The 24,907-nt window shown below is 34.9% G+C and overlaps 1 protein-coding gene across 2 annotated transcripts in view; it reads right to left on the reverse strand.

The window, feature by feature from the left end:
• CSMD3 (CUB and Sushi multiple domains 3) overlaps positions 1-24,907 on the reverse strand; it is a 580,968-nt gene that overhangs the window by 25,578 nt on the left and 530,483 nt on the right. For both annotated transcript variants that reach the window (XM_066334988.1, XM_066334980.1), the window contains 7 exons: positions 22,081-22,254; positions 16,184-16,366; positions 14,441-14,617; positions 11,456-11,635; positions 8,151-8,324; positions 864-1,037; positions 534-607 (listed from right to left, as the gene is read on the reverse strand). In XM_066334988.1, the coding sequence (XP_066191085.1) occupies positions 534-607; positions 864-1,037; positions 8,151-8,324; positions 11,456-11,635; positions 14,441-14,617; positions 16,184-16,366; positions 22,081-22,254 (1,136 nt within the window). The remainder of the gene's footprint in view (positions 1-533; positions 608-863; positions 1,038-8,150; positions 8,325-11,455; positions 11,636-14,440; positions 14,618-16,183; positions 16,367-22,080; positions 22,255-24,907) is intronic.

The raw sequence follows: 24,907 nt of genomic DNA on the forward strand, positions 1-24,907 counted from the left end.
ATCAACTTGGAACAGGATGCCAAAAGGTACTGTTGAGTCTCTATCCCTGGAAATATTCAAAACCACCTGGTGACAGTCCTCATAAACCTGCTTTAGCTGACTCTGTTTTGAGAAGGAGGAGTGGACTAGAAGTTCTCCTAACAGGTCTGTGACTCCATGATTCATTCGTGGTTCCAAACAGATTTTCTCTCAGGAAAAAATAGTCCTTCTTTTAGAGTATGTCTTCACTAGCATTTTGGCACACCACATACACATTTTTGAAGATAAAAAGCCTATTTAATAAATTGTAGGGAGCACTTATATATTGGTGGGAGATACTGAAAGCCTTCACGGTTCACAGTTTTTCATGCAGTGCATTGCTGAGAGGGACACAGGGTTAGTGTAATCCAACAGGCAGAAATAAGGAAATACAGCAACACAGCAGCAAACAACTCTTACAGAAGCAGTCTTTGAACCTCTAATTCGATTTTTCTAGACTTTGAGGTGATATAAAATATTTACGCATGCAAGTTAATTAAAGAAATATATTCTACCTGATAGCCAAATGTGTTATTTTGTGACCCATGCCTTGGGACTCCTGGATTTTCACATGCTGTGCGAGTAGGTTCTAAAAAAAAATGCAATATATTAAAGACAAAAAAAATTGCAATATTTTAATTAAATACATTAATGGATGAAAAATTAAGCTTGTTCAGCAACATGCAATAAGCCAATCACAAACACAAAAATAAAGTGATTTGATTCTCAGAGAGTATAAAATAACATCAAGATAATTCAAAATAACTGAAAAATCCCAGACTGACTTAGCACGAAGAGCAATAATAAGCACTGAAAGAAATTTCAATACATTGACATAATCATACCTATGCATCGGGGAGAAGAACCACTCCATGTTCCATCTGCTTGGCAAATCCTTGTGCTAGAGCCAACCAAAATGAAAGGAGGGTTGCAGCTGAAAGAGACTTCTGACTGATAGATGAAGCTTTTGCCTTCTCTTTTCCCTTGAGCAGGTACTCCAGGGTCACCACAAAACTTTGCTGTGAAGAAAGACATGATAGAAATGGAATGTGGCATTTATTAAAAATAAAATAACATTTAGCTGAACTAAGTGAAGAAATTACTCCGAATTTTGTATTTATTTTATTAGACACAGATCAAATATGGAAACATTTAATAGGAATTCAGAGAGACTAGATATATAATATTTAGTCTGCCAGATTGTATTACCTCTGATAATTGTTCAAAATGACTAGTGTACTTGGTATCTGAGACCTAATAAATCAAATTGACAACTTATTTTATTAAAGTCCAAATATCCACAATTCACCCATGCCCCAAACCCCAAATCTTTACAGTGCAATCAAAAAGTGTATCAAACTTTCCTTGTCAATCTTCCCTCCTCTCCTGATTTTGTGCCACCTACACAGTGCTCAACATTTTTATATGATTAAAGGATTTAGGAGATAGATTTTAGGAGTCATAAAGTCCTGCTTCCTCATCCTTCACTGAACGGTAAGATTTGGTATGTATGGAAGGAAGTACAATACTTGAAAGTTAGAGCAGTTAACAATAAAGAAACACCAAAAAACTCCATAATAAAGAAACTCCTATAGCAATCAAATAGTCAGATACTAATAAACTGTATTAGACAGGATAAATTTCACTCATAAAAATCTGTTCTTAAATGGATACTTTTACATTATTCCTATCACCTAAAGGTTCCTTGTGTCTATAGCATGTCATAACTAAGTTAATGCACTGCTAGCAAATTTACCATCCTTCTCCAGTATGAAGTACCAAATATTGTCTGAAGCTGGATTTTGAATAATTGACCCAGGAAATTAAATCAGCTATGGCAAACCCTGTGTCATTAGACTATATTATTCCTTAACACACCATGAATTCCAGTTTTGTGTAGTCTAATTTCATGTCAGACAGAAAAAGGTGTAATAATAATACAATAATAATAATAAACAACCCCTAACCTGTACATATTCAGTAATGTTTCTAAATAGACATGGTTTACAGACAGAGGAATTTTGTGCTCTTTCTCATGTAAAACATAATTTAAATTACATCTCTCAAACAACAGTCTTCAAAATGCCTTTGTAATGTTTCAATCTTTGTCACCCACATTTTAAGCTTTCCAAAGGACCTGCTTTCAAGAAATGTTCCTGCTTTCTGCTTCCTTCTACAATCACTGACTGTACGGGAGATCCATGCACACCCACACTGGTGAAGAAAAAGGGCTTGATCTGTAGCATACCAGAATTGTATGAAGTTCCATCACTTGAGGTGGCAGTGGACAGTGTGGAGAATTATGGGCCAAATTTTGAAAAGATCTACACTTTGTGTACTTCATTTGTGAATGACAGATTATGGTTGTTATGCTTCCACTGGAAAATTATGTTTCTTAATTTGAGAATACATGAAACACAAATTTTAAACACAGGGACTTGAAATTGTCTCCTAACAGTTCCTTGCACCAACAAATTAACAAGCCTGAATGGAAAACAATTCTCACATTCAAAATGATTTTTTGGTAAATTTATTCATTTTTTCTAAAACTACATAAACTCCACCACTTAGTTGTCAGCGAAGCTGACCTAGTCCTTGGATATCTACTGATATCTACATATCTTTCTCTTTTATCAGTAAGTGTGGAAACCAGGCATCATGGTTAAAACACAGCAGTTTTCCTCTGATACTAGAACAGGTGACTACAGAACCAATTAAAGTTGCAGTGAACTGGAAGTTTTAAGAGTGTTTTCACTCTCAGTGGAAATGTTTCCCTAAGGACTCTGAGAGCCTTTAACAGAGCAGGACCATGTAGTTCTAGCACTGAGACTGTGAGGCTAGCTTCATTCTTAGAAGAAATTGAACTGGTTAATAGCACATTTCTTGTTGATGTCTGACAGCAGAAGTGAGCGCACCTGTCCAAGATGTGCCCAGGTAGAGGAGATGCTCAGCTGGGTGACTTATCTTCTTGAGCGAGCATTTAGGTTGAGGAGCATCAGACAAGAAGATTGACTTGTGGCATCATATTCTGCCATCCCTGAGATGAATATAACCAGCCAACAATGACACAATGAAACAAAGGATCCCCTACTCTCTCCCCACCAGGCAGAAGGAGGGGAAATGGAAGTAGGTTATTACTTGTGGGGACAGACAAATCCCTTCCCAGCCTGCCTCATCTTCTCAGGTGCCCCAATACAATGACTATGAGGCCCTGGAACTAGATGGACTGACAACTTAAGATGCAGATGAAGGTCTTTCTGGAACTGGGGGAGCAAAAAATCTACCCCCTGCATCATGACCACCTCTGTCAAATAAAAAGAATGGTGGTTTTCATAGATGAATCCCTCTGAAGGAATCTAGGAACCCAATATGCCAACTGGACTACTTTTATTCATAGAGAAGCTTGCTGCCTCTCTGGAGCCTGGGATAATTACTAGAAAACTCTCTGGTCTGGTACAGCCCTCTGATTATTATCTGCTGTTCTTTATGTCCACAGCAATGAAGTAGCAAAGAGAAGTCCAAGGGTAATCCTAAGAGATTTCTGGCCTTAGCACAATTGTGTGAAAGATCAGGAGGACAGCACGTGTTTTCTTTGAACCTTTCAGTATCAGGCAAGAATACTGAAAAGAATAGGCATACCCAGCTGATCAGCAGATGGCTCTGAGGATTATGCCATCAGAGGAACTTTGTGTTTTTTCATATTATGGTCTATTCAACACCAGTTCAACTGCTGCTCAGTGGCAGTCAGAAGACTGTCTCTTCTCAGAAGAGAAAAATTATTCTTGTGCAGGAGTTAGAAGGGCTGACCAGTAGAGTTTTAAACTATACTGGAAGAGGGAAAGGGACAAAACCAGATACATCTGTGATAAGCAATGGGAAGACATGCCAGAGTTTGAGTACTAGTGAGATCCTTCAGTCTTCTCCATTGTTGGAAACCAGATAGAAATTTCCCAGGACCTCATCCACACAGGCTTAGAGGCAGAAAGGAATGCAGGGGTTGGATTTGAAACCCTCGGAGAAACTGAGACACATAAAGCCACACAGACATGAAGTGGGAATGTAAGTTTTAGTCTTAAGTAAGTAAAAATATGCCTTAATTGCCTTAAGCGAATAGAGAGACTGTATTAGTTCATAGAAAAGCCCTAAACTCCAGTGGCATTACCTTTTACAAGTTAACAAAGTCCTAGATATAATATAGACATAAGATAGACATAACATAGCATTGCTGATAGATTAGATGGGCTATATGTTTAGGTCTTGTGTGAGAAATGATGACCATTGTTGCACAACAGTGTTAGACCAGGATAGGTGCAAAAAGACAGTAATAGCATCGTGTTTGCAGCTGATTGGATGATTTATGACTATAATGCATTGTACCAGCACTGCTGCTGTTTCTGCTTGGAACATGGGGACTCTGTGCTAGAAGGCTTTCGCATGATGGCATGGACTGTAACACTCTACCTTTGTGAGACTGATCTATCCATGTAATAAACTACTTTACACCAAGCAGCAGCCTCTCTTATCCCTCAGTTGGCCCATCAAACTTGACACTCCATGAGGACCTAGAAACCTCGACTCAGCCCATGAAATATGACATCTTTGGCACAAGTAAAAGCTGATGGGATCAGTCCTGTGACTGGTGTGCCAGTATGGAGGGTTATACACTCCTCTGGAGGGATCAGTAGGGCAAATGAAGTGGGGGATGAGGCAGGTGACAGGGGTGGCAGAGCTTACTGTTTGTTATGTGTCCTGGTTTAGGAATTGGGTACTGCCCAATTCAGGGCCCCCCACTGAGATTCCCCAAAAGCACCCTGCTGCTCTCTTTCACTCCTCTTGGTTTTCCCCTCCTCCTTCCTGCTGTTTCAGGCTGGGGTTGAGAATTACAGGCACAAAAGGCAGAGATCACAAGTTAAGATCAGAATGATTTACTGGCAACAGCAATGAGATAAGAAAACAAACAGTAACAGGAACAATATTAATTACAGAAGTGTGCAAAAGAGAGGGTGATTTACTTACAAAGTGTTCACTGCAGAGCCCAACCTGATCTGACAACAATCATGTTTTTCTGATTGGAAGGAATACCTTTCTCCTCAGAAGCCAAAGTCCTGTCCCCCACCCCTGGCAGTGACCTGAGTATGTTATAGAACAACAGGTGGGATTTAGCCCTGCCCCTTCCCAGCTGCTGCAAAAAATTAACCCTGTCCTGGTCAAAACCAAGACATTATGGCATGTTAAGAGCCTTTGGTAAGGATTAAGGGACACACAAACAAAGTGGATGTTTTTATGGGAGCCTCCTACAGGACACACAGTCTGGATGTTGACACTGGCAAATTATTCTTTAATGAACTAAGGGAGACCTCTAAATCAACTTCTGTTGTCTTTTTGGAGGACTTGAGCTTGCCAGATTTTAACTGTGAATACCACACAGCTGGTACAAACAGGTCCAGAAGATTCCTAAAACACCTGGACTCAAAGGTATAACTAAGTAGGTTTGCTGATGACACTAAATTGGGAGAATCTGTTGACTCACTTGAAGGCATCTGTGCCCTGAAAAAAGACTCAGGGAGATCAGAGGACTGAGCAATCATCCACGACATGAAGTTTAACAAGAGCACTGCCCCTGGGATGGGACAACCTTGGAGGTACATCCAGAATGGGGAAACACCACTGGAGAGCAGCACTGCAGGAAAGAACCTGGAGGTCCTGGGTTGATGGTAAATTGAACATGAGTCAGCAGTGCCCTGGCAGGCAGGAGGGCCAACCCTGTCCTGGGGGACATCAGGCCCAGCATCACCAACCAGGCAAGGGAGGGGATTGTCCTGCTCTGCACTGGGGCAGCCTCACCTTGAATGTTGTGTGCAGCTCTGGGTGGCACAATAAAAGGATATAAAGCTATTGCAGGGCGTGCAAAAGAGGGCAACAAAAAGAGTGAAGGGCCTTGAGAGGAAGTCACATGAGGAGTGTCTGAGGTCACTTGATTTGTTCAGCCTAGAGGAGAAGAGACTGTGGCAAGACCTCATTGTGGTGTTCAGCTTCTTCAGGAGGCAAAGCAGAATGGCAGGGACTGATCTCTTCTGTGTGGTAACATAACAGGACCCAAGGGAATGATATGAAGATGTGTTGAGGAGGTTCAGGCTGTATACCAAGAAAAGGTTTTTCACCCAGAGGGTGATTGGGCACTGGAAGTGACCACAGGGAAGTGGTCACTGCACCAAGCCTGCACAGGGTTTGAGAAACCTTTGGACGATGCTCTTAGGTACATGGATACAACTCCTTGGGTTGTTCTGTGCTGGGCCAGCACTTGGACTTCAATGATCTTTATGGGTCTCTTGCAATTCATTATATTCTATGATTCTAAGTCATATCTGCAGTTAGGAATTTTCTGGCATAAATCTACCTTTTTGCTGTCTATTGCCAAGCTTATTAAACCAGCAGTCCTGTACTGAAATTACTGCATGAGTAATTAAGCAAACAAATTTAATGGGTCATGGATAACAAATACTCAACCAAGGACATGGTCATGTTCCATTCTGAATAATTATCCTATGTCATAACTATACCTTGTGTATCTTCAGCTACAGACTCTATGGAACCCAGCTAGGAACTAAATTTCTGATGTTAAGAACTGCTTAAAGATTGCTTATTGAGAATGACTTTCACCAGATCCCCCTCATTTCTGCCAGATGGCAACTGGCTTAAGCTTTTTGACAAGCACTAGCTGCCAATTGTTTTCTCTTGCAAGCCAATGGGTAACCACCGCACATCAACAACATTCAGTTAATGTAATCTGCATGAAATAGCCTTTAATTCCTAGGCAGATGCATTCTGTGCTAAATACACCTTTTAAAAATTTTAAAGGTAGAGCCCACTTTTTCAGAGTACACTGCAGTATTGAGTATTCCAATTTTAAAAATCATAATTAGCTTGTAGTATTGAAAAATGAATGAAGGACACCATTTTTCAATCAAGAACAAACCATGAAAATAATTTTCCATAGTCCCTGATATTCACAGTATAGTGGATTCTAGAAGAGTTCTACATAGAGAATTTAAGTAACAAATAGTGGTTTTGTTCTTTTTCTTCCAGAAAAAATGCCTTTCATCATGTTCCACCTCTGGCACATAAAAACTGTCAAAAACTGTTGTTGATGATATGAGAATAAAATTAGGAAAAAAAAAAAGAAAATATGATCTATATTATATGTTTTCATAGTACTGAGATAAAGCCAAAACAGAGAAAAATTTTGACAGGAAGAGTTGAAAAATGAAAAAAAAAAAAAGTAAAATAACAGAGAAGTGCATTTTGCAACATTTAGTAAGCTACCTGGCAAGCACAGCTACTTGGCAAGTTCAAATTAAATTTCAGAGACTGTAAGGCCATAATAAGATATTATCCTCTTCCAGTTAGACTCCTTTTTGAAGACCAATACAGAGTGGTATAATTATTCCACAAATAACTACAAAATATCAGTTCAATCAATTAAATATCTTTCAGAAGAAACATGATCACTTAAAAATATTATATAGTAAATGGGCTTGGATACTGTAATGAAATTTGTAGCAATATAAAAATCCATCAATGATATTTATAACTTTCAGAATAATTTACTGCATAAAATGTATAGGTTAATTTACTGCAGGGTGAAAAATAGATAACTGTCACAGAATCACCCAGGGACTAATCAACATTACAGACTGAAAGATTTCTTTGTGACATCACAGTAAGTTTAAGATGAATAATGAGGAAAAAAAAAGAGATTATAATGAAAGTTACCCGATCACATATGTAGCTAGATCTGAAAAAAGTCAGCACCTTTAATCTTGAATTGCCTTGGATTATGTTGTACACATTGCCTGCAATATTTTTTGCATCTGTATCCAAGGACTCCTATATGCTCACATAGAGTTTACAGATATTCCCATTACCTTCTCAATATACTAGCAACATTAAAATTTTGGAAAATTTTATAAATTTTTAGAACAACTGGAATTGTCCCAGGTTTGAAATTAATTGAGCCACTGGGGGAGGAAGGAAAAAAAAAAAAAAAAAAAAAAAAAAAAAGTGAAAACTTTAAAGAGGAATAAACCATTATAGTTGAGCAGCAAAATACAGACTAAGATGTGAATACATACGTAAGCACTGAGGTACTTCGCCACTCCATGTTCCATTCCCAACACAAGTCAAAACAGCAGGGAAAGAGAGTTCATATCCTGGAGAGCAGACATAGCTGATGCTGAATCCCCAGTCCAAGTTTGTTCCTTCCAACCTTCCATTAGAGATCTGCGGAGGAGTTGGGCAGGTAACAGCTGCAATAATATTCAAAGTAATTAGGCCCAGCTGCTGTAAATATCCCAGATGTACACAATTACTAGAAGAACCATATGGGCTAATTTCACCTTTTTTTAGAGGACAATACAGTCAGGGCATGCTTTCTCACTGTATTCTTGCCATATTTTTTGAAGTTAGTATGTCTGGTTTCTTTCATTTAGGAGGCAGTGGCTAATTGATGAAGTTTCTTAAATAAACCAGGATGCTGCATCAAACCAAATAGGAAAACTACCAAAAAAATCAGTATGGAAACTATGACGTGTATAAAATTTAAGATATATCTGGTAATCTGCTACAATATTGTTTTGTCTGTTAAGACAATATAGAGTACAACAATATTTAATTATCGTAGGAATAATAAGATATTTTCTTCCTGTTGACAAGCTTAGGCATTTGCTAGATTTAATGCATAGGGAAATTCTAGGGCAATGGTTCCAAAATATTACTTGAAAGCCTTTTTGTAAGTAGCACGGTTTGGTTACTATTTGCTTTGTGAGTAGTTCATCACCAAAAAGCATCTAGTTGCTAGCAAGAGAAAGAAAATGTAAGGATCTGCAATTCCTTGAAACTTAATATTGCTACCTCCAAGAAGGTCAACAAGAAGTATTTCAGTATATTTTCTAATTGCTAGGCCTCCTAGGAAAAAAATAGAAGCATTTTCTATTCCATTTTCTCCAGGCAAGAGGACTGAAAACCAGTATGGGAAGGCAATAGAAATAGATACAACTGTTGTGATGAAGACAAAAGTGTTATTCACTGGATAGTGGTGCAGTAACAGACAACTGCTAAAAGAAAGTTTAAGAAGAAAAGGTATTAAAGAAATTAAATGAAAGAAAACCTGAACCAAAAAGAGAAAGGATAAAATTTATACCAAGTTGATAGAATGAGTAAGATAGACAAAAAACAACAACAACAACAACAACAACAAAAAAAAAAAAAAAAAAAACCTGTGCTAGCAAAGGAGAAAGAAAGCAAATAAACTAATACAGCTTAATCTGGTAAAGCTAGTTGGGATAAATGAGACTATACGGTGATTAAAAATCAAGCAGAGAATGCATAGGTCACAGAAAATGGAGGAAGATAAATGCGGCACACATAGGCTTTAAACTAATGTTTAGAACAGCTGTCATCTTGCAGGTTTAAAAGAATTCAGAGACACTAGGTGATGAATAATATGTAGCTGAATGCAACCTGCAGATGGTTCACTATGTACCATTTCTCCATTCTTATTCTCTTCAGTGAGAGAATCTCATTTATGTAGACCATAAAGATACTTTAAAGCATCATTCATGGTTATATGAGAATACTAGAATCAAATAATCCTTTGCCAGCCCGTAAACCAAATCTAGATTTTGGGGCCTTGGTTTTGCTCCAGAAAAGGACATGGAAGCTTTTGCCACATCTCTATGTTTTAATAAAAATAATTCAAAATAAGTTTTCTAAGAAGCAGAATTCTGTCTTCATTCTCCAAGAGCTTCACAAATAGTCCTTTTAAAAGGGTCTATATATTTTAACTTCTGAGCTGACTAATAAGGGAGAAAATACTGGTGAATAACCATGAAAGAGAGAAGAAGTAGAAGAAAATAGATGTAACATCAGAATTTTAGGGTGAGAAAGCAAAACAAAACAACACCCAGCAACAAGCCAGAATGGTCCTCTATTTTGGTCAGAGAGTTAGGAAAAAATATGTTCCACAATATTCTCAATGTAAGAACTACAAGTATATTACAAATGCAATCTGCAAAAAAGACAATGCTTGAATATTTGAATATTTAGTTGTAGATGAACATGCATCCTTTTCCAACTTGGCACAGCAGAGTAGTATTTATATCTTCCCTTTCAATGGCACAGTGCCAATTATTCATGTGTTTTCTGCCCAGTTCATTTTCCAATTATTTCAACTAAATAGTACCAAAGGACCCTGGCACTTCAATCTGATGGTAAAAACAAATTGTTATACATTTTACAGTAGTTCATATGGTATATTTTCAATATATTATTATATATTATTTTACTAACACTATTAAATTTTCTAGTATACTTACACTAATGTAAAGTAGAATAAAACTCTGAGAATACTAGAGATTCTTCATAGGATTATTAATTAGCATTTATACAAGCCTTAAATATATATGACCCAAAACCAGAAAGACTCAAAACCTCCAAGTTAAAATTGACAGTAAAATTCTTTCTTTGTATGATTCTGTTTGAATCAAGTCAGAGTTAATTCTCCTGGTCCCAGTTAGGTGTCCTGCAGACCACAAGAATTTGAGACTGAGATACTTTATCATAAATACTTTTTCTGTGTTTGATCTTCTAGCTGTCGACTTACAGCCACTCTTGGAGGTACACAGAGTCTTGGTCAATATGACCAATATCTTGGTCACTGTGTCCATTCTTCAGTTCTCAAAATAGTTTTTTTTAACTGAAATTGAGCCTATCTCTGGGCACAACACAAATTAGGAAAAGAGTGAAATGTCGAGAGGATTTCAATGTTTGACATCCTTAAGAATGTGTCAAAAAAATAACTTAAAAACTGACATTGTCAAAGGTGAATTAGAATTAGAAAAATCTTTATTGGGAAATTTGCGAGAACAATTTAGTCTTTTTGTAACAAGGTGATGCTTACAGGTGCCTGTCTAATAAAGGAGAGATCTGGAAAAAAATCTTAGTATTATAGACAGAGTAATTCAGATGAATTTGCCTTTAACAAAGTTACGTTTGTATATATTTAGATCTCTTACATGTTTGAGTGCTCTGTTTGTAAAAGCAGGGTTTTATATGGTTACTTCCTTATGACATGCTAAATGCAATTAACAAATCTAAGCCATCGTTTCATAATGGGTAGTTCAGTTTAGCTGCAAAGTAATAAAGAATTTAACAGAACTATAAAAAACTGTTCAAAATACTGTGCTTGTAGGGATATAAAAGGGAAAAGAAGCAAAAGATGAAGTCATTGTTTCTGCAGCCAAAGAAATCAATTCAATGTATTCATACTAAAAGTAAGTTTTGATTTCTGTGGAAATTCACAATAAATTAACAGTTTACAATAAACAATGTAGGCAAATATCATAGAAGAAATAGCTGACAAGCAAAATAAATGTTGTACCTTTGCATGTTGGGATTACTCCACTCCATGTGCCATTGCTTGTACAAGTGCGAATTAAGGAGCTATTTGCTTCCATTGTATAGCCAGGTTGGCACATATAAGTAACATTTTGTCCAACAACATAATCATCACCATATCTCATGCCATTGGCTGGGACTCCTGGATCTCCACAACTGATAACTGCAAGTAAATAGTTAAGGAACATATTTTAAAATCTAAGTGAGATTTATCTATATGCGAGGGAAAAAAACTAGGCAAAAAAAAGAAAAGGAAAAACTATTATAAACCTTATCTCCACTAAGAGAAAATAAAGATATGCCATCCTAATTGGCTGCCAAACATATGTGAAGCTGCAAAACAGTAATATTTGCAGAACATAAATACTTTTGTTCAACAGTAGTAGTAAAGGACTGTACAATTTTGACTGACAAAATTTCAACATTACAAAATGAAAAAAAACAAAAACATCAAGAAATAATCCATATGCCTTTTGATATGCTAAAATTTTCTTATTAATTCAGTTTAATTATTTAAAAAGTAGATGCCTATTACTTGCTTTACCTTTATATGGTATTATGAAAGGAAACAAAATCTGGAAAATTTAAAATATATGCCTGCCAAGCCTCCCACTATATAAATGCTCACATAGTTGCTCTGTACATAAACAGGTAAGAATCTTCAGGTGACCCCCAAACATGAGCTGTGGCTTACATAAAAACTAGGTCTATGTTACTTTAATGTATGGGACTGACTGTAAAACCTTTTATGATTTCTCATGTCAGGAGATAATTTAATTTCCTAATGAAATATAATACTCATAAGGAGTTAATAAAAAGTTTTATATCCTTGTAATCTGAGAATAATGTAAAAAACAGGTAAGTTTCCCTCAGATCAGGTCAGCTGGGTCTATCAATTCCTGGAGCAGTTTTTAGAATAAAGAAATCTAGAGAAACTAGTGGCAATGCCAAAAAGTGGTTGTTTTCAGGAAAAAAAAAAAAAAAAAAAAAAAAAAAAAAAAAAAAAAAAAAAAAAAAAAAAAAAAAAAGGAAAAATTTAGTTCATACAAAATATAGCATCCCATGTGTTTTATAGTTTATTGTATAGTAAACTAGAAGATCACCCTACAGCATTGCTATTTTTTCTGGAAAAGTGTGAGAAGCAGTTTCCTGGGCAAAGTACATGTCCTGGCCACTTCTAACTCAATGCCAAAGCATGGCTAATGTGAATGTCACCCTTTCTGGATCCAGATCTCCAAAACCACAAAAATCCATACATATTTGTGATGTCACTCCCTTGACCTAATAACCAAGGACCGAACAATCCAAGATATATATAGTATACCTTCTCTACAGTTTACCATGGTCTGAGTGAGCAGATGCTAATTACACAGCAGATATCAAATCTTAACGTGTCCCACACAGCCACGGTGGCCCTCAATGACCTGGGCTGTGGCACGCAGATCTCTTGCCTGGGCACAGCCTCAGCCAACTCATGGCAACAGAGGTGCTGCAGGCAGCCCCCACGCAGTGATTGCACCTTGCCGACTGCACAGCCTTGCTTCTTATTTAGCCGTGCGACAAGATCTCATGAGAACATTGTTTCTGTTTGACTGCAGAAATGGTACCATTGTTCCTAAGAAAAACCTATAATAGCTTGCTGAGGTCTAGGCCTGCATGACGTTGCACACGGGGCAGTTCTGTTTCATGGTACGCTGCCCAGGGCTCCCAGCCTGTAAAGGAGCACAAAATCATCCACCCTATTCTCTTCTTACAGTGTCAGCTCTAAACACCAGCATTTTCAATGAAGAAGGAAGGAGCTGTAACAAGTATGGACTGGCTGTAAATTTAGATAACACCTTGACTAGAGAAAAGCGGTATATCCTGAATCTCCCTCTTTGTTTTACTGTGATACTTTCCGTCACCATATTTCAAGTTAAAATCTTATGTCTCTACCTGAGTATGTGTGTCTTGAGAAGACTGTTTTGGCACGTTATTTCTGTAAAATGTTATTCTAAAACACAAGAAAAAAAAAAGATGCAGCTGACATCACAAAGCACCTTTATCTTTGGTACAGTTAATCTGGTTCTCATTCTAATTTGTAAAATAATACATAAGCAAAAACACTAGGCCCTTTCTCAGGCTTTATGACCGCAAAAAAATCCATTAAAGATGGATTTAAAAACACAGTAAGTTTTGTCATCTAGCTTTTGGCTTCTATTTGGGTTGCTGTAAGTGTGTTCAAAATTTAAAAAACAGTTTGCTATACCACTGATGAGGATATGTTTCTTCAAAATGACAGGCAGTCGCATGCATCACATAAATGTAAAATTTTCATAATTGCTACTAAAAGATGAACTAGGACATGTAATGAAGAAGGAACAGATGGGCTTGAAAATAAAGTGTTGCAAAATGCTCATTATGAATGTTAGAGATGCTGGAATAGCTTCTGTTAGTTGGGTAGCCAAAGGAGTTTTAAGGTTAACAAAGAGGCCAAACAGAAGATGATATGTCAAAATGGGACAACAGTATTGATCTTGGAGTCACTATGAAAATACTCAATTGTTCATTACAGGTCTTTTATTTTCTACTCTCTGGAAGAACAGAAGATTATACTGCTAATTTTTCAAGATGAAATAAAGCAATTAAAATGAAAATGTCTGGATATGTCATATCACAAAATATAAACAAGATTGAATATATATACTAGTAAAGAATTAAAAGAGGCAGCTCATATAACCATACAACTCCCTTAAAGTGAAACAGCAGTCTCTACATTTTATTACACTCTGCCTTTAAAAAACATATTCTTCACATTTGCATAGCATTATATTTTTAAAAATATTTAGCATACAAAATTATGTAAGAACTACTGCAAAAAAAGCTGAAAATTTATTGGCATGAGACTTTTATATTTTGCTTTATTTATTACTTTTAGAGGAGAGGAAAAACAAAGACTATTGCAAAGACACAAAGAAATGTGTCTTACTCGTGCAGTTTGGCAAGGATCCAGACCATGTTCCATTGGCAGTGCATTGTCTTACAGATGACCCAGAAAGTAAGTATCCTTCCATGCATGAATAAATTACTGAATTAGAGAATGTAGTTCCATCAATACGAAGTACTTTTCCGTTAGCAGTTGTTCCTGGATTACCACACTGCACAGCTATAAAGGAAAATGTGAAATATTTTAGTAACATAGAAAAGATGATTTCTGAAATACGAAAAATTGAAGCAAGAACAATCCTTCTGTCACCAGTGTTATTTGGTAGAAACCTATTCTGTTGTCCTTAAAATCCAAGTTTCACCACCTACTGATACATTGTACAATAAAAAACTGTGCCTGAATTACTATGCTTTCCCCTTTGGTTTGTAGAGAAACAAAACCTACAAATTTAGCTTTATAATCTGCATTAGTGAAAAGCTAGTTTAGCTGCAAAAACGGACTTTTGATGATGAGAAAATACCTGATCTACAATTATAATTGTAGATTTAATTTGAATTATGCATTTCCAGAATCACCAAAATATTCTTCCTCATTCAAAGCACTGAATGGAGTCAACTATTAGCTACTTCATAGGCAGATGGAACCCGGATGTTTCCCAGTTCTTTAATGTCCAGCTTGGGAATTAGAATGTTCCCTTCTTATGTGATTACATATATATATATATAATTTATATGACCTAAACTAGAACAATGTTCCTGTGCATACACTACCCACACCTACCTATATCTGTGAACTATATTTAGTTTTTAAGAAATAAATATCATCAAAACTATCTTAAAATGCATGAGAGCTGATTTATTTCTGTAATAGATGAGGTCAAAGAAAAATAGCAGATAATACAGTTGGGCAAAGCATATCCCTTTTGATACCAGCATGAAAACATACATATATATATACACACACACACAAATATACTATTTTTTTAATGCTGTGTAAAGTTGACAATAATTCAGCAGAAAGGATATTACAAAACCAGTTTATGAAACCAGTTTTTAAAATGGAATTACTCTTTCGTACAGATAACAAGGTCAACAGCAATAAAGTTGAAAATAAGAGTACATGTTCTCTAACTATTTTCATTGCAAGACACTATGTTTTACAAAAGAATCTGTTGGGAAGTATTTGCTATTCTGAAGCAAGGTAATTTAGGCAATAAATGATTCTTCAGAAATATCCTGTTATAGCTTTCCTTTATGATAATTTGTCTACCTTGAAATTTCCAGAATTATTTTTTACAAATAAACTTGTTTCAGCATTTTGTTTTCTATTGAAAAATAATAATGTCAAGAGTATTATTAAATGAAATTTTAAGTCAATCATTTATATATATATAAATTCAAAGAAATCCCAACACTGACATTTTCCTGAAACGGGGGATTTTTCTGAAATTCAGGTGTATAATGGTTGTGATGAAAGGTCAGGTTATGCTGAGATTTTTATGCTGAGATGAAACAATATTCATCAAAAAATTGAGTTCTAGAGGCTTATCTATCTTTTTTTTGCTCAAAATCTGTAAACATGCATTTTCATGGGTGACAGGAACTGGTTTCAAATTTGTCACCTCATGCCAAGCCATTTTTTATAGTGAAAAAACTTATTTGGAAAAATCTGTCAGTCCAAAATAGCTGCATCCCATTCACAACACCTAGCTGGCAATGCAAAATTAGTTTTTTGATCAAGAGTATTAAGAATAAAGATTAAAAATGGAGTGGGTATTTGATTTACCTTTGCACTCAGGTTGTCTTCCTGTCCAGCTTCCATTTGCCAAACACGTTCTTTCTTCTGAGCCGTGGAGGACATATCCAATATCACAGCTGAAATGTATCGTGCTTTTAATTTTAAAATTATTTTCTTCCCTAGACCCATGGCCTGGGATACCTGGATCACCACAAGAACCAGCTGTATCACCTAGATTTTAGAGTACAAAGATTAGAATAAGTGTGAAATATTGTTACGATTCTGCATTTATAATGCATGTGTCTATGAATTTATAAATAAGTTTATATATATATATACACATATCATTTTTAAAAATCCTCATATATATCAGTGAGTGTGAGACCCTATCCTTGGCAAATTACTTGATCCTCCACTAATTTTCTGTACTTGTTTTATAGGAATACAGGAAAAGAATTATCATGTGAAGATTTTGATAACAGAATCATCAAATAAAATAGGGGAAAAAAGGACAAGCACAAAACCTTGGTAATTTTTCATTTTAAAATGAGTTCTGAGGAAAACCAAGGTCCTGATTGCAAAGACAATTTTCTTGTTTGTGTATAATTAGTATTCATAAAATATTTCTTAGCTTTATGATATGACTAGAGTTGGAACAGTTTTACCATTGAATGAAAGTTCTAGTCAACAATCTTATGTGTAACATAAAGCATTTTTCTTCATGAAGTCTAGAAATGTTGAAACATCATTTCAAAACTGCCTGATAGCTAAAATCTCCCTGAGATAACAAATGTTTCAGAATATTCTAAGACAGAGGGTTAATGGTAAACATGCTTACATAAAAATAAATTAATAATGCTATCTGATGTATATAAATGTTAGAATAAGCAACACAGTAATAACAATAACAATAAAAAGTAAGAATAATATATCAGATTATACATCTAAATCTTCAACTATAGTAACAACTTTTAGGAAGTTCCAAATAACACACTATGTGAGCAGCAGCTCATTTGTTTGAATCTTTTAATATTTACATAGGAATATCTACTTAATTTTAAGAGAACTTTAAGATCGCTTACTATGTAAAACGAGATGAAGGTATATTACTGAGTTTCAGTACTGGTGAGTTGAATTCTAGAATTCTTGGAGCTCTGCTGTTCAGGTTTTACCCTATAGCCCATGTTTTTCTCTAAAATCTTGCAAATAAAATGAAAGTTTTCTAGACAAAAATATGTCAAACATTGATATTTTTGAGAGAATATCTGCATTACTTTGTAGTAAGTTACACTATTTTAAATAAAGATTAAATATTTCAGGAATCAAGTAGAAAGAATTAATCCTAATGTGTAAATAACCTGTTATGCAGAATAGCCATACATTTCTGGGGTTTATCTAAGCTTAAAAAGAAGTAATAAGAGCAATTTTTCCATAGAAATAGTAAACAAATTTGCAAACTCTAAAGTTGTAAAAGACCAAAAGTTTCAAACTCACTATAGAGGGGTTCTTTGGGAAGTTAGGACCCTGGAATCTTATATGCAGAGAAAAACAAATTTCTGCTGCCTTAATTCACACTGTATATTTCTAAAAAATTGCTGTTGGGAGTGAAGGGTTGGACACAACTCTTTATTGACAAAAGTAGGTACAAAACTGAACAGTGAAGGGAGAAGAGTAGAACTAGCTTACTTTGCTTTGAAAACTATGGTGCATGAGCAAATACTTGGCTTAGTCCATTATGCATGGTACTATGTATTTAAATGATTTCAGAAATAACAAATTACTCAAGTAAGTAAAAGAGCTAGCTGTCTGGTTATACTGAAAAATCACAGACTGAGAACCTGGGCTGCTGCTCTCTGTTTACCCATTTAATTATGCAACACAGATCAGTAAAGAAGATTGCCAGCCCTGTTTAAAAAAAAATTGCAAATAGTTCCAAGTTATAGCAAAAAAATTCTATAAGCTTTCAAAATAATTTATGTCCAAAATAAATTATGTACTTAGGTGAATTAACATCCCTGTAGTTTGAAAAGAAAATTACTTCATATTTTTGAAATAATTTTTTAAAAAATCCTAGCTTAAGGGTGTTTTTTGTTGCTTTGGGAATCCGTATCTTACATTTTCTAATAGTACTTAGTTAGATTATAACAAATTTGGAACAGGGCCTACTCATTATTCTATACTTGCAAAGTTTCCACAATAACAGTTCAGTTTTTGGCAAGTTACTTAACATTATGCCTAAAAGAATTTCATCATGAAAAAATGAAAATAGGCTATTTGCTATGCCAAAAAAGAAATCACATATTCCTCTTCTAAGTGAAACAATGTGTTCTTTTCTAATTATTACTGTGGATTATTTGTTTTAGGAAGGTTAACCACCAGCTCTTGTGATTGAAGGTTATAGAAATATATTTTCTAGGTGACTAATTCCATCAGATATGATGGAATCAAAAAAATCACAAAATAAGCTGAGTGGGGAGTGACTCACAAGGACCATCGAGTACAGCTCCCAGCCCTGCACAGTACCATCCTCGGAGTCACACCATGTGCCCAAGAGCATTGTCCAAACTCTTCTTGAGCTCTCTCAGGCTGGTGCTGTGACCACCTCCCTGGGGAGCTGTTCCAATGTCCAACCACCTTCTGATATCCACCTTTTTCCGATATCCGAACAAAACCTCCCCAACACAACTTCAGGGCCATTCCCTTGGGTCTTGTCACTTGTCACCACAGAGATCAGTGCCTGCTGCTCCTGTTCCCCTCATGAGGAGGTGGTAGACTGTGATTAAGTCTAAGAAAACATATTTCTATTACCTCATACAGAACCAACTAAATTATTTTTACAGTCATCCTTCACTCACATGTGTAATAAGATCTCAGTTGACATTTAGTCTTGATGAAATGAAGGGTATTTAGACTATTTACTGCCCCTATTGCACATATGAGGAATTCTACATTGTAAAAAATTTCTGACTCCATCTAATATGCATGTGATGATTGAAAACTATTTCTGAATGCCAGTGTATTTCAATGGGGCATGACAATTCCTTCTAGCTCAATGTCATGTGACAAGAAACTGTCACAAGGATGATACAAAATTTAGTTCTCTTATGTTCACTAGTCTACTGTTTTCTTTTTAAATTCTTTTTCATATACTAAAAGAACAAGCATGCTGTATCTTTTCTCAGTTAAATATTTTATATTATATATTATGAATAATGTCAACAAACATTTCAAAGCTTTAATGCATTAAAATGAAGAAATCAATTTAAATGCTAAAAATTAAACTTGATAAGTTTACATATTTTAGATGCAAAATATAGAAATTGTGGCATGAGCAGCAAATTATTTTATAATTAGAAAGCATTTCAGATAAAAGTTTTGAAAAAAAACCCTCAAAATTTTACTCAGAATTATAGCTGGACACAGTACAGTTAAAGAAAATAAGTTTTTATTCTGTACCAATTGGTTCATTATAATTAATATTTAAGTGTTCCCATGTCAAGGAAATTTTTCTTCATATATTAAAAAATTAATTAGATATTATTAGAATTTCATATGTGTAGGTAGAAAAACAATAATTAGAGAAAAAATCATGTACCTCACACATAATGTCCCACAATATTTCAACACTTATTTAATTTAATAGGAGAATTACTATAGAATATTCCTATTTTCAGTAGGGCTGCTTTCATATATTAATTTGCATTTTGAGGCTGTATTCCTTGATATTTTTGTCTACTTCTTAAATTATTTTTGCAACTCAAAATTTAGATATTTTTTCATATTAATTCTATGAAAAACTACAATAAGTAGCCTTAGATTTTATATAAAGAGGATTTTTGCCCCCAGACAAATGTGAATTCATGCTAGCTGTAAAAACCCTTTTTATTAAAATAGTTAAAATTTGAAAATACATGAATATATCATTATTTGTTAAATAAGATTATTTTACATTCAAGTTTGATTTCTAGTGTATACCTTTAAAAATTGCACATTATAAGAACTTTATCTTTGATCTACTTGTGGCAAATTTTCTTCTGCTTTATTAACAGAAAGTTTAAGGTTGTACATTTTTCTAGGTTTTGTGAATTCTAGGTTCCTGAGAGTTTGCAGAAAGTTCAGATACTGAAAAATTCTTCCAACATTTCAGGAATTATTGCAATAATTTAAAGTAACACTTTAATAAAGAAAATATATTTTATATTTCATAATAATTTTCAACTATTTCTGTGCCATGGGCTGTAAAATTTCGTGTTCTGAAACTGCAGCTGAGAATCCATTTATAACTGAATACACTGATGAGGGCAGGAGAAAAAAAAAATAGGCTTCAAATATGTGAGACCTCCACCTGGACTACTGTATCCATTTCTGAGGTTTCCAATACAACAAGAACAAAGACATGAAAGAGCAGGTCCAGAGGAAGGTAATAAATATGACCAGAGGGCTGGAACACCTCTGCTGTGCAAAAAGGCTGAGAAAATTTGGGCTGTTCAACCTGAAGGAAGGCTTCGGAAAGACCTTATTGTGGCCTTTCAATACATAAAATACAGAAGAAAGATGTAGAGTGGCTTTTTAGCAAGGTCTGTAGTGACAGAAGAAGAGGAAACAATTTTAAACTGAAAGAGGCTTAATTTAAATTGGGCATAAAGCAGACATTTCTCATGAAGTGTGCAGTGAGTCACTGGAACAGGCTGCCCCAGAGAACTTGTGGATGCAACCCCCCTGGAAGTGTTCAAGGTCAGGTTGAACAGGACTGTGAGTAACCTGATCTAGTTGAATAGGTCCCTTTTCATTGCAGTAAGGGAGGATTAGATGGAGGGCCCTTCCACCACAAACTATTCTATGATGCTAGTGGAAGATATCCCTACTTATAATTAGCAGTTGGACTAGATGATTTGTAAAGGTCCTTCTGACTTCCACCATTCTGTGATTCTAGTAATTACTAACATTGTAAAGAACCTTGGATTTTAAATGTGAAAATAGTATAGCATACTCAGTTTTGCATATCAGTTATTTTTCACTTCTAGTTTTGGCATAGATCTAATCCAAGAAAAACATGTCACTTATTTTCTTCTTATTTTCTGCCATTAAAATTGTCTAAGTTTTATGAATTACATTGGTTTAAATAAGATTCAAAACCCCTCTGATTTCTTCAATTAAATAATGAAACATAAGCAGGACAAAAAAGAACTTCCACCAGTATTTACTGAGAATTAAAACGGGTAACCTGGTTAACCTTAATCACAGTATTTGTTTACAAAGTCTGCACTAACAAAAGGGATTTAATCAAATCCCAAATTAGTGTGTGACTCGGATTTCTGTTTTTTACTTGATCATTGCTCTTAAAGTGAATCAAACTGAAGTTGTGAAACACAATATTCCTAAGCAGTAAGTTTTTCAGAAAACATATCTTGACTTTAGTGAGGGATGAACTATTGCTAGGATTAGATGGTGTTCTTTCAAAAACTGAGTGTCCTGTCTTGAAATTATGTGGAGCCCACCTAGCCTTACTATACAGATGGATGTATTACACAATCAAGTTATATCTGAGGTGTCATCAAACCAGTAGACATTTTGCAAGTTAAGAGAAAAAATATAAGAAAATTAACCCATCTTGAAGCGACAGTGTTGCAAGATTTCACTGTGGAAATCAACACTATTGCCAGAAATCACATAAAATTATTTTCAAAACAAACTGGTTTCGTTAACAGTCAACTGAATGTGAAATTTCCTGTTCATATTAAGTGCCATCAAGAAAGTCTACTTTTTCCAGATTATTTTCTTGCTAATACTTTATACTTACTTTGGTTTTACTTTTGTTTTTTACTTCTACTGAGTTGGTAGTTCAGTTTTATACATGATTTTACAGATTTTTAAATGGCCTTCTGAAAAAATCAAAATACATTTAAAACAGCTTCAGGATATAGTAACTAATTCACATCTATTACCTGAGCAGTGAGGAAGAGATCCACTCCAGTGTCCATTTAACTGGCATGTGCGAGATGACTGCCCTAGCAGAGATCGTCGACCTGTGCAGGTATAATGAACCGTAGAACCAAAGGTATATTTATCTCCAGACAGAATGGCGTTAGGAGGAACTCCAGGATGTCCACAGTCAATCACTACAATGCATAATTATTGGAGATGAAAGAAGGTTATTATCACTGATCAAACAACTTTTATTTTCATTTTCACAACTGCACACATAAAATTTGTGAAAGCATAAACATTTTTAGGATTTGAGAAAGCGGGAAGATCATGGGACTAGAATGCAAAATATGCTTCTGACCAAAAGCTGTGAAGGAAATATTTGGAGATGGCAAAAAAGATATTTTAGATACATATATTGATGTTCAAAACCATTCATTAAATGAGTTAATCTTTATGGCACCAACACATGCACACACCTTGTACTCTTCAGAGAAAAATTACAGGAACACAGTATTTGCCAAAGTCACTGCTGTGCTAGAGAATACGCAGAATATCTCTCTTTTAATAATTCAGATCAAGGAGTTAATTTAAAAGCAAGCTAAATAAATCAAGTTTGGGAAATGCACAGTTGAAATTCATAAACCAAATCCACTATGCACACAAAGTGAATATAGGCCTGATGTTTGACTTCTTATCTTACATCTGTTCATGGTATGTAGATTATCTTGTTCAGAGATATTTGTATTTATGTACCAAGAAATCCACAAATTAGAGCTGAAAATATCAATGTAGTAGAACCAGCTGCTAAATCATTCAACTATAGTTTTTATCAAAACTTCATCATATTAAATACTATTTTCAGCAGAACTTTTTTATTAAAGAAAAATCCAGATCAGAAGCCTGGTCAGGGTTGAGGATGTGTTTAATTCTATGGCATTTTCAGATACATGCAACAGTAGAATGATTGTACAATACAACATAAGACCAAAATCATATGTGACAATTTGTCTTTCTTAAATGATTATTCTTGTCTTAGAGCTTTAATTATGTGTATACTGATTTGCATTTAATGACACGTTCTCCTAAAGCTCCAACTTTCATGGTACAGACCCTTCCTGTAGCATGACAGGACCACAAAGGATTTAGGAATGTGGTAAGCTATTGACCAGCTTTGATTCCTACCTGGTATCACTGGCCCTAAGACGATTCTGCAGGCTTTGAGGACTTTGAGTAAAATGGCCAGAATAGTCAGCTTTATATTACAAGCACTTATTGTCAGCATGTTATTTTTTCAATCAATTGCTTCTAACTAAAATCTACTATCACTTATGGATGATTGTTGAGAGTGAAGACTTAGAACATTGTCAATAAAAAGGCATCTTAGTCATGCAGGTTTCAACAAAATGAGACCCTTTTTTTATGAAGAAAATTTGCAGTTTTTCAGAATATTTTATTATCTGTAGTGTTCTTGATTGATTCTTTTGCCCATATTCAGATGTCCTACAGGATAGATTTAATTTCATACTGGTACCTTACACTTTCCACCTTTGGGCCTTCCTATACACACTTTTCTATTTACATTTATGTCTAGAGAAGTCTTGGATCCCTGGTAATTGACTCAAAAAATTATAGCACCCTGAATATTACCCTTAATTTGATTATGCATTCTACAAGATTTAATTTGATATTAATGTTTTCAGGCTGAAATTTCATATAGAAAGTTGATTGATTTTTTTTTCCCAGTACTAATTTTTCCTTTCTATTTTAACACTCATTAAACAAACAAACAAACAAACAAAAACACGAAAAAACCTTCTCTATATCTAATCTAAATGAACTCTTAGTTTAAACCATTACTCCTTGTGCTATCAATACATGCCATTGTAAAAAGTCTCATTCCAGCAATAATTTGCAAAACACTGCAGAAGCTATTCAGAAAAGGCTCTTAAAGTTTTGGTAAGCTTAAAATTACATAATATCAAGGATACCACTTAGGCAGAATTCATTGACCACCTCTATAAAAATGACACAAATAAGGTAGAAGATGCCCTTTTGAAAGTACATTTATCACTTTTACTCCCAAAACTTTTTTAAAAGAAGAATAGAGAAGAATATTATTAAATTACTTGTCACAATTCAGATAAAAATTACTAAGAGATTTAAATAAAAATGTAGAAAGAAGAAATCTTTTCAATTTTACCTTTACATTAATTTATCTTTGGATATATTTTACTATTAGGTGATATTTCTCTTTTTGAAATGATAATGCTGCCTTTAAATTTAATCAATAGACACTGTTTTAACTGTGACTTGCCATCAAACTACTTTTCCATCAAAGAAAGGGACAAGTTCCATAACTGAAATTTTTAGCAATAATAAGAAAAAAAGTTTACTTTTTCTTATTTTTTGAGAGGTAATAGTGGAACTAGTGAAACCTCCTGAGAACAAATAGCTACAGTACTGCAAATATCAGTCCATGATTCCTGAATAAAGAACCTTTAGCCTGTTTCCCCTTTAATCCCTAGAAAATAAGCCTTTCTCAGTGAAAAATGTTGATCCTAAACTAAACCAGTTTCACATACTAATAAAGAACCAGGTAAATCCACTGTCCCAGACAATTAATAGCCTGAGAAACATCTCTGGATATATCTGCACCACAGTTAGAAAAGTGGTCATGACAAACCAGAATAAAGTAACCTACTTGTGTTGATCCACTTTTGCCGTAGCGCATAGGTTGCGTATGAGTATGATGGTCAGGTACATCTATCAGTGTGATAAACTGAGGACATCGTCCAGATGACACCTTAGGTGTTCCACAGTATTATTAGTGGAGAATTCAACCAA

Source organism: Sylvia atricapilla, chromosome 1 (genome assembly GCF_009819655.1).
Source record: "Sylvia atricapilla isolate bSylAtr1 chromosome 1, bSylAtr1.pri, whole genome shotgun sequence".
Classification (NCBI taxonomy): Eukaryota; Metazoa; Chordata; class Aves; order Passeriformes; family Sylviidae; genus Sylvia; species Sylvia atricapilla.